The sequence below is a fragment of the Diaphorina citri genome, unplaced genomic scaffold (assembly GCF_000475195.1).
Source record: "Diaphorina citri unplaced genomic scaffold, Diaci psyllid genome assembly version 1.1 scaffold4515, whole genome shotgun sequence".
NCBI classification, from domain to species: Eukaryota; Metazoa; Arthropoda; class Insecta; order Hemiptera; family Psyllidae; genus Diaphorina; species Diaphorina citri.
In genome coordinates this window covers 1-10,360 of record NW_007381913.1, presented here as the reverse complement: position 1 = coordinate 10,360, position 10,360 = coordinate 1, and the positions used below count along the sequence as shown (strand labels likewise).

General features: G+C 40.0%; 3 protein-coding genes across 4 annotated transcripts; all 3 read left to right on the top strand.

Moving 5' to 3' along the window:
- Positions 1-21: 21 nt before the first annotated feature.
- Positions 22-1,584, top strand: LOC103521099 (ATP-dependent DNA helicase MPH1). Its single transcript, XM_017448705.2, has 2 exons — positions 22-159; positions 279-1,584. The coding sequence occupies exon 2, from the start codon at positions 397-399 to the stop codon at positions 1,582-1,584; it is 1,188 nt and encodes a 395-aa protein (XP_017304194.1). The 5' UTR covers positions 22-159; positions 279-396.
- A 940-nt stretch (positions 1,585-2,524) lies between these two features.
- Positions 2,525-4,774, top strand: LOC113472256. The gene is made up of 5 exons (XM_026831926.1): positions 2,525-2,657; positions 2,732-2,938; positions 3,029-3,382; positions 4,002-4,330; positions 4,388-4,774. The coding sequence occupies exons 1-5, from the start codon at positions 2,525-2,527 to the stop codon at positions 4,772-4,774; spliced, it is 1,410 nt and encodes a 469-aa protein (XP_026687727.1).
- Positions 4,775-5,424: 650 nt separating this feature from the next.
- Positions 5,425-7,659, top strand: LOC103521098 (Fanconi anemia group M protein homolog). 2 transcript variants are annotated; one of them, XM_026831925.1, is made up of 3 exons: positions 5,425-5,826; positions 6,001-6,316; positions 7,247-7,659. In XM_026831925.1, the coding sequence occupies exons 1-3, from the start codon at positions 5,490-5,492 to the stop codon at positions 7,599-7,601; spliced, it is 1,008 nt and encodes a 335-aa protein (XP_026687726.1). In that variant the 5' UTR covers positions 5,425-5,489; the 3' UTR covers positions 7,602-7,659. The 2 variants fall into 2 exon arrangements, with proteins under 2 accessions (XP_026687726.1, XP_017304195.1); XM_017448706.2 differs by having other exon boundaries at positions 5,425-5,963; positions 6,138-6,316.
- Positions 7,660-10,360: the final 2,701 nt, after the last annotated feature.

Genomic DNA, 10,360 nt, shown 5'->3' with positions numbered 1-10,360 from the left:
GGTTGCTTTGTCTGCAACGCCTGGGAGAGAAATACAAGATGTCATCAACTTGATTCGGAAACTAGACATTGCCAAGCTGGAGCTACGAAGTGAAAACTCCATTGATATTGTTCCTTACACACATAATAAGAAAATAGATTCCGTACAAGTACCATTGATGTCATCAACTTGATTCGGAAACTAGACATTGCCAAGCTAGAGCTACGAAGTGAAAACTCCATTGATATTGTTCCTTACACACATAACAAGAAAATAGATTCCGTACAAGTACCATTAAGTGATCTAGTGCTTCGTGTGAGAGAGGAATTCCTCAAGATCATAGACAAGTACACAAGGAGTTTGAAACAGAACAAAGTTCTTGTTGGGAATACTGGGACCTTGACCAAATTCCTAGTCATGCTTGCAAAAGATAAATATGTGAAGAGCAAGGCTCAGTTCCCTCACATCAACCGAGACTTGGATAGGATGATACAACGGGATTTCCACGTGACTCACTCTCTAGCAAGCGCCTTGGAAAACCTGGTCACCTATGGACTACGTTCCTTCTACAATAACCTGGTAGAAGTGTCCAAAGAGGATGGCTCCTGTCCAATCCTTGGCAAAGATAATGATTTACAGAATCTCCTACAACAACTCAAACCGAAACTCGACATCAACATCATGTCCTCAGAATATGCTTGGAGTCATTTGAAATTCATTCGCTTACGTGAAATCCTGGAATCTCATTTCAGATTACACGCCGAGAAGGGAGAAACAACCAAGGTAATTATATTTGCCAACTATCGAGTCGTTGTTGCTGAAATATTTGACGTGTTGAAACCCTTAGAGCCAATGGTGAAAGCTTCAATGTTTGTCGGCCAGTCTTCTGGTGTGACTCAACAAGAACAGAAGGAGATTATGAAAAAGTTCCGAGCAGGGGAATTCAACACATTGATTGCAACATCTGTCGGAGAAGAAGGTTTGGATATCGGAGAAATTGATCTTGTCATTTGCTTTGATGCTCAGAAATCTCCCATTAAAATGGTGCAGAGACTTGGGAGAACAGGAAGGAAGAGGAACGGACGCTGTGTCATTCTACTCACACAAGGTAGAGAAGCTCACAACTTTCAAACCAGCATGCAGACTTGTAAAAGCTACGTTGAGAAAATCATTAACAATAAGTCCATCTATGCAAATCTGGCAAAAAATGGACCTCGCATGATTCCAGCACATGTGACACCTCGTATAAAGTGTTTGCATATTGTTGTCAAGGATAGGGTCACACCTGCAAAACCATCGAAGAAAAAGCCCAAAGAAAATGAAAAGGCGAATAAAAAAAGCAAGAAGAAACTAGAGACCGACGGAAATTCTGAACCAGCAGGGAAACAAAATAAAACCAATGCAAAGAAAACGAAAAAACAACCCATGATGACGCAATCAAACGATATTAGAACATGCTTCGAAAATATTACAAAGAAAAAGAAAACATTTATTGATTTCCTGACTCAAAGTAGTGGTGAACCTGTGAGTGCTATGGATGATGAGGTTGTCATCGTGCAAAACAAAATAAAACCAATGCAAAGAAAACGAAAAAACAACCCATGATGACGCAATCAAACGATATTAGAACATGCTTCGAAAATATTACGAAGAAAAAGAAAACATTTATTGATTTCCTGACTCAAAGTAGTGGTGAACCTGTGATTGCTATGGATGATGAGGTTGTCATCGTGCAAGATCAGCATAGTGAGTTTGAACAAATATTTGCCAAACTTGAAGTCTGGGCAGACAAATGTGTCACAAACGAGGAATTCATTGTGGACGAACAGTTTTTTGATTTGATAGATAACTTCCTGGTCAGTGATGCCATCGTGCAAGATCAGCATAGTGAGTTTGAACAAATATTTGCCAAACTTGAAATCTGGGCAGACAAATGTGTCACGAACGAGGAATTCATTATGGACGAACAGTTTTTTGATTTGATGGATAACTTCCTGGTCAGTGATGTCATCGTGCAAGATCAGCATAGTGAGTTTGAACAAATATTTGCCAAACTTGAAATCTGGGCAGACAAATGTGTCACGAACGAGGAATTCTTTATGGACGAACAGTTTTTTGATTTGATGGATAACTTCCTGGTCAGTGATGCAGATCAAACCCCTGTCGATGTGATGGATGTAGACGAAATGTTGGAAACAGAAGATAGAATATTGCATGTCATAAACGAGGATCACAATGTGAACTTTGAAACCAACACTCCAAGTACAAAACCTGAAGTCAATCCTCTAGAATATTGCATGTCATAAACGAGGATCACAATGTGAACTTTGAAACTAACACTCCAAGTATAAAACCTGACATCAATCCTTCACAACGACCACAATCTCCCGATTTTTCGGACAATTTCCAAATGGATTTCATGGATCATGTGTTTTCTCCGTATAAAAAACATCACTCAGTGCAACAGAATGAGAAAACGTTACATCTTGCTCCATGTTCTTCACCGATTCAGCCACAATCTCCCGATTTTTCGGACAATTTCCAAATGGATTTCATGGATCATGTGTTTTCTCCGTATGAAAAACATCACTCAGTGCAACAGAATGAGAAAACGTTAGATCTTGCTCCATGTTCTTCACCGATTCAAAACAACCATTGCCAGAATCCTAGCAAGACTAGTAAAGCACTTGAAGAAATTTTAGATGATGGAAACGATGACATGTTCCTGAATATAAACTCCCTAGTTCCTAAGCCAAATACCCACCGATTCAAAACAACCATTGCCAGAATCCTAGCAAGACTAGTAAAGCACTTGAAGAAATTTTAGATGATGGAAACGATGACATGTTTCTGAATATAAACTCCCTAGTTCCTAAGCCAAATACCGCAGTCAAACAGAATGGTTTGTGTCTCAAAGAGACAAGAAAGATAGATTCCAATATGTCCGTTCAACAAATAGGTTCGAATCAGTCCGTCAAACGGATAGATTCATATTTCCCCGTCATACAACCCCACAGCAGTACATTCAATATGTCCGTTCAACAAATAGGTTCGAATCAGTCCGTCAAACGGATAGATTCATATTTCCCCGTCATACAACCCCACAGCAGTACACCAGAGAGAAAGCTAGAATCAAATACGTCTCTCAAACAAAACACATCTGTCTATCAAACTGTAGAAGAACTATTCGCTTCGGATGATGATAGTTCGCCGGTAAATAATGACCTCCGTTCCTACTTTGTTTCAGAGCATGAAGTCGAACCTGGTTACATTGAGCCCATGTCTATCTCTGATCTGTTTGAGGATAGTGAGGATGAGGATAATCCTGGGGGAGATGGGCAGGATAAGAAGAATGAACAGCTTCGTCCTGTGGAAATCCGAGAGCCTCGCCTTCAGCAACAACATCTCTTGTCAAACAGGACAACTCCAGGACGAGAGGTGCCCAAGAAAACGCAAGACTGGCCATGCTCATCGACACCTATGATATCTAACGGAGGAGTTGCTAAACAGTTCCCTGATACTATAAACAGAGACAAACCCATCACAGACAACCTCCAAGATAGTCCAGACTTGGGTGACATATTTGTCAGGAAAACAACAACAGCACCCTCCACTACATCCAACAAAACTCAACGTAGCCCATTCACGCCCAAACAGAGGGTCATTTTTCATGCCACTTTCAACTTTTTGTTGAACAACTCTGAGTTGAACGACTAAAAAGTTGAACGTGAGAACCCCGTATTACTGAAAAGTGAAGCCAAATTTGAGCCACTTTGTCCAACTGAAGAAAAAAAAATATATTTTTTAATTTTCAAATAAGCCGTTGGGTTGGCGCTCTGGAAATTTTTTTGTTTACTTTTCTTTTTTGAAATTTTGAATTTTTCCCTCCAAATGTTCAAATCCAACATTTTCACAAATTTACAAAAAAGTTTCATGATTTCATTTTGTATTTGTAAAAGAAAAAAATTAAAAAAACCTATTACAAAAGTTTTCCCTTTCCCCTTGATTTTGTAAGCAACAACATCTCTTGTCAAACAGGACAACTCCAGGACGAGAGGTGCCCAAGAAAACGCAAGACTGGCCATGCTCATCGACACCTATGCTATCTAACGGAGGAGTTGCTAAACAGTTCCCTGATACTATAAACAGAGACAAACCCATCACAGACAACCTCCAAGATAGTCCAGACTTGGGTGACATATTCGTCAGGAAAACAAAAACAGCACCCTCCACTACCAACAAAACACAACGAAGCCCATTCACGCCCAAACAGAGACTAACACACTATTTCCAAAGCCCAGACGTGAGCGAGATCAAATCTCAAGCTGTGAAGCCCACAGCCATGTCAGGGGTTACTCGTATTTTGCTGTCCTAAATAATACATATTCTATTTCTCAGGTCGCCTCAGCACAGCGCAAAGTTCAAAATCCCCGTCCTGTCCGACACGGTTCTCAACATGGACGTTTACTCTCAAGCGGTGGCACCGGATAGAACCGAATACCTCAACGATTCCTTCTGTGTTAGCGATGAAGAGTGTGAAGATAGCAATGAAAATGAGGCGTCGCTGTTGGAATTGGCGGAGGCGAGGTTGGAGATGGAGAGGAAAATGAAGAAGAAAGGACGGGAAGGAAGAATGGAGAAAGGACGGGAAGGAAGAATGGAGAAAGGACGGGAAGGAGGAATGGAGAAGGGAGGAGAAAAGGTAAAACCGATGAAGAGTGTGAAGATAGCAATGAAAATGAGGCGTCGCTGTTGGAATTGGCGGAGGCGAGGTTGGAGATGGAGAGGAAAATGAAGAAAAAAGGACGGGAAGGAAGAATGGAGAAAGGACGGGAAGGAGGAATGGAGAAGGGAGGAGAAAAGGTAAAATCGAGAAGGAGAGTCATACAGATGATTTCTTCCAGTGATGAAGATTAGGTCGTGGTGCCATCACATCGGAAAATAATAGAAAATAAAAAAGTATCGTACCTTATAAAGGACCGATGACTGAAAGGATTAAGCTTTCTAGTCTCTAGCCATCTGTGCTTTGATTTTCACATTAAGAAACTACTTACCTACTTTATTCAGTTCCAGGAAAATCAATATAAACTCAAGCCTCTGGATTATCAAGTACCTAATTACTAAACAACTTATTTCTTTTGAGAACATGGAATGGAAGTTTGAAGTTAAGTGAAACAGTTCTGCACTCAAAAGTTTTGCAAGTTCAGAAACAAGTAACTTACTTACAATGGGTAAGTACCTATGGGTTATCAAAGTTGTTTAAAGAACAAGAGAGGGGAATCCCTGGGATAAAACTTTTTTTATAGAAAGAGAGATCATCTGAGTTCATGCTCAAATAACTTAAGATAGAGATACCATACCTACTAACTTAACAAATAATTGTAAATAATGTACGAGTATTCCCTGCATCCAAAACCTCAATACCCACCTCGTCAAACACTTTGAGAGAAACGGCCATACCACCATCCCAACCAACAACGAGTACAAACTTTGAACAAGAATTCGGAGGCATGACAGACGCTCAGTTCGAGGAATGGCTGAAAAACTTGAACGAAGTCTCCAAGGAGCCTGAGCCCGTGACGTCACAATACTTCCAGCCCAAACCCAATGTGATCAATGCCAACCAAGTACTCATGAGCAATCGAGGTAACTTGAAACCTAGCCAGAAAGTATCCAAAACCACGCTGACAAGAAGAGAGAAGGAAGATTTTGAACGACCCAGGAAAGAACCTAGCTTGAACAGACAACCTACCTCAATCCTCAAAGAATCAGTAAACAAATCAATCCTGGACAAGTCTAGCTCAAGCAATACCAGCGTCCTATGTATCTCCAGTGAAGACGACGAAGATTTGTATTTCTTCAAAACCACTGGCAAACCTGACACCCGAAATGAATCCCGTCCCAAACCTAATGAACCTCACAGCAAACCAACCAGTAGGAACTCCAAGCCGAGTGAATCTAGAAATCCGAAGCAGAGAAAGAAGGTTAGGAAGAAAGCGAATCCTAGTGAAGACGACGAAGATTTGTATTTCTTCAAAACCACTGGCAAACCTGACACCCGAAATGAATCCCGTCCCAAACCTAATGAACCTCGCAGCAAACCAACCAGTAGGAACTCCAAGCCGAGTGAATCCAGGAATCCGAAGCAGAGAAAGAAGGTTAGGAAGAAAGCGAATCCGTATATTGAAGAGGAGGCAGATGTAAGTGTTCTGGATGGCCAGGGTATGTCGAGTGATGATGATTTGACCAATAGCAGCCAGGATGAAATGGATTCGAGCTTCATAGACGATGAACAGGATAGAGACCAAACCATGGGCGTGTATTTGAAATCAGTCAGGTAAGAGACCTTTTTATTAGTAAACTAGTGGTTGACCCGACCCGTCCTTTGTACGGGACCAAGCATAATTTTGGAGCGGCGCCATTTTGAATCAGGATGGAATGTTACAAATTTAAGTAGCCCATGTCATCCTCAGTACTTTTCTTTACGACCACAAAAAATTTCATCAAAATCGGTCGAGCCGTTTTCTCGTGAAACACTGAAATATCTTGTAATAAAAGATATAACTGTTCGTTTTATTTAATAATGACATTATCATTGTTTATCAATATCAAAAAGAGGCCAATGTCAAATTCAGACTGGTTGCTTTGTCTGCAACGCCTGGGAGAGAAATACAAGATGTCATCAACTTGATTCGGAAACTAGACATTGCCAAGCTAGAGCTACGAAGTGAAAACTCCATTGATATTGTTCCTTACACACATAATAAAGTAACTTAGCAACCAACCTCAGTAGTGCAGTGCTTAACACGGTGGACTTTGAATCTGGAAGTTGGGGGTTCGAGTCCAAGTCAAGTAACAAAATTTAGCGTGGTTTACTCGTATTGACCTTTTTATTAGTAAACTAGTGGTTGACCCGACCCGTCCTTTGTACGGGACCAAGCATAACTTTAGAGCGGCGCCATTTGAATCAGGATGGAATGTTACAAATTTAAGTAGCCCATGTCACCCTCAGCACCCTTCTTTACGACCACAGAAAATTTCATGAATATTGGTCGAGCCGTTTTTGCGTGAAAAGAGGACAACCAAAAGTCTATTTAGCGTTGACTTCAACCTCCTTGGGATGTTTCCCCGGGAGAATTTAAATGTTACAGGATGCATAATAACTAAAAATTTTACGATTCTAAGCAATGTACAGACAAATCTACAATTTTATTTAATATAGATTTTATTTTATGCTATTCTAAACTATTCTATTTCTATCTCTCAGGTCGCCTCAGCACAGCGCAAAGTTCAAAATCCCCGTCCTGTCCGACACGGTTCTCAACATGGACGTTTACTCTCAAGCGGTGGCACCGGATAGAACCGAATACCTCAACGATTCCTTCTGTGTTAGCGATGAAGAGTGTGAAGATAGCAATGAAAATGAGGCGTCGCTATTGGAATTGGCGGAGGCGAGGTTGGAGATGGAGAGAAAAATGAAAAAGAAAGGACGAGGAAGAATGGAGAAAGGACGGGAAGGAAGAATGGAGAAAGGACGGGAAGGAGGAATGGAGAAAGGATCAGAAAAGGTAAAACCAAGAAGGAGAGTCATACAGATGATTTCTTCCAGTGATGAAGATTGAGGTGGTTCTACACTACATTTGACCGAAATCGATCAATGTTGATTAACATATCTTGACCATAGTGTAGAGTGTAGACTGTAGACCCTGCTTTAGTTAGTGGTCCTATTGAAGCTAGTCTTTAACCGTCATGTCGGTAGCGGAGAGGTCAAGAGTACGGGACTCTTGACGCGAAGGTCTTGGGTTCGAATTCTGGCATTTTTTTTTTTTTTTTTTTTTTTTTTTTGGCTTTTGACGCCGAGGATTTTGGGTTCGAATCCTGGCAAGTTTTTTTTTTTTTTTTTTTTTTTTTCTTGTAGTTGCTGCGGGTGCTATTAAATTATGTAGGTTATTGAAACTGCTATATTTAATGCCCAAAATGTGTTTTTGGGGGAACTTGTATTTGTTCAGTAGATATTTCCTCTGTGGGTATTTTGTTACACTTACCACTTGATTGGGACGCTCAAAGATTCCTCTTTTTTTTTCAAGACTCGGTATTAGTCGATCCCGGTTCTTTATGTTTGAAAGCCTGTGTGGTAGGTATGTCCTATTCCTATGCTAGATATGTATCTCCTAATACATGTTACATAATTGGGACTTGGGCTGTACTTGATATTGTGATATTAGATAAATTAATTAAAACAAAAATTTCTTATTGTTATTCAAACAATCTTCTTTTTCTTTTCTCTTACTTTACTCTTCTTTTACCATGGGCTGCACTTGTTTTTAACCTGGGGACTTTCGGACTCGAAATCGTTTTAAAATACCCCAAAACTTGGTTTATTTTGAAATTCCCTTTTGTTGCTTTATAAGTGCTAAAGTTCGATACCCCCCACGGGGCGGATTTTATATCAAGCCGATAAGTTTACTTCTAGGAACGACCGACTTTCTCCTACTTTGCCGTCGTCCTCTTTTCGCTTTCGGGACGATAAGACCTTACAGTCCCCTCTATCAAATTATTTATTAAATTTCACAAGAAATAGATGACTAACACCTGTCGATCATTTCGGAATTTGTTAGTACTGATAGGTCATTTGGTCAAATGTTGTAAAGAAGAGATGAACTAACGCGTACCTAGTCATTATTTTAACGTCAGATAAATGCATATTATCCATAGTTTGTAAGTTCAATACTCGAATATAATTGGAAATATTGGATTAACTTTCAACAGGCATCATTAGACAGGTGTTAACTGAGATTCAAATATTCTAATACCTAGGTACTCGTTTCTTATTAAGTTATGAATTTTGTTCAGGGTCCAGATGAAGTCATGAATATTGTTCAGGGTCCAGAGGTTCTCTCGGAGCTTGCTACATTAGTCATGTGTTCGGAAATGTTAAAAAGGCCATCCTAGTCAGCTTGGAACGTAGCGTGCCTGCCTTGTAAACGCTAGGTTGCGGGTTCGATTCCCGCCCGGGGCGGATTTTATCCTGAACGGATAAAATTCGTTCTCGAAAAGGCTGGTTTTGTTCTATCCTATCTTCACGGGGGTTTTTTTTTTTTTTTTTTTTTTTTTTTTTTTTTTTTCTTGTAGTTGCTGTGGGTGCTATTAAATTATGTAGGTTATTGAAAACGCTATATTTAATGCCCAAAATGTGGTTTTGGGGGAACTTGTATTTCGTTTCTTTCAGTAGATATTTCCTCTGTGGGCATTTTGTTACACTTACCACTCGATTGGGACGCTCAAAGATTTCTCTTTTTTTTTCAAGACTCGGTATTAGTCGATCCCGATTCTTTATGTTTGAAAGCCTGTGTGGTAGGTATGTCCTATTCCTATGCTAGATATTTATCTCCTAATACATGTTACATAATTGGGACTTTGGCCGTACTTGATATTGTGATATTAGATAAATTAATTAAAACATCAATTTCTTATTGTTGTTCAAACAATCTTCTTTTCTCTTAGGTTACTCTTCTTTTACCCAGGTTTCACCTGATTATATCCTGGAAAATACCCCAAAACTTAGTGTAATTTGGAGTCTACCTCTCCTAAGCCGATAAGGTTCGTTCTAGGAATGACCGACTTTCCTCTACCTAGTCTTCCTTTTCACTTCGGGACGATAAGGCTCCAGCAGTTTCAGTTCCCTTTATCACATTATATATTAATGAGCTTAATTTCTCAACGACTACATGCCTATGCCTACATGCCTACACCTGTCTTATTTCGGACATTGCTAGCACTGAGAGGTCATCTGGCCAAATGTAAAGATGAGCTACGCGTACCTAGTCATTATTTTAACGTCAGATAAATGTATATTATTCATAGTTTGTAAGTTCAATATGTGAATTTAGGTCTACCTTTTTTTCATATATATATGCTTGCAAACTTTGTAATACAAAGTGTTCCTCAAACAACTATACCGTATCATGAACCTTTTTACACTGGTAATGCCGCCACTGGTCGTTACCCGATTAAAGTAGCTACTCCATTGTTCTCATGAGGTTGAGTGCACCCCGAACTTCAAGCACAGAGCCGAAAGAACTTCGACCCCGCCGGGAATCGAACCCTCCTGCGTGGGATACCCACTCGGCCACGGAGGTTGCTCAACCTTAGGAGGAACGATTTCTAACAATTCTAACTTTCTAATATGTAGTTATAATGAAATGATATGGCGTGCATTTGATACCTTTGGCGGTAATTGCTCAAATTTTAGTATGAAGACTCGTAATGAGTGTTTTAAACTTGTAATAGCCCTCCTTTTACGCTATTTCTCCAGTCCCTCCTTTTATATTATTCGAATGGACTTTTGAGTGGAAAACTTTTAGGTGAGGTTAATGCCCGG

Excerpts from the sequence above, each read along its gene's own strand:
- LOC103521099 (XM_017448705.2), top strand. The coding sequence starts at position 397 with ATGCTTGCAAAAGATAAATATGTGAAGAGCAAGGCTCAGTTCCCTCAC.
- LOC113472256 (XM_026831926.1), top strand. The coding sequence starts at position 2,525 with ATGGATTTCATGGATCATGTGTTTTCTCCGTATGAAAAACATCACTCA. Across the intron at positions 2,939-3,028 it reads TATGTCCGTTCAACAAATAG|GTTCGAATCAGTCCGTCAAA; the intron begins GTTCGAATCAGT and ends TTCAACAAATAG. Across the intron at positions 4,331-4,387 it reads AGCCCACAGCCATGTCAGGG|CACAGCGCAAAGTTCAAAAT; the intron begins GTTACTCGTATT and ends AGGTCGCCTCAG.
- LOC103521098 (XM_026831925.1), top strand. The coding sequence starts at position 5,490 with ATGACAGACGCTCAGTTCGAGGAATGGCTGAAAAACTTGAACGAAGTC. Across the intron at positions 5,827-6,000 it reads CTCCAGTGAAGACGACGAAG|ATTTGTATTTCTTCAAAACC; the intron begins ATTTGTATTTCT and ends AAGACGACGAAG. Across the intron at positions 6,317-7,246 it reads GTGTATTTGAAATCAGTCAG|GTCGCCTCAGCACAGCGCAA; the intron begins GTAAGAGACCTT and ends TCTATCTCTCAG.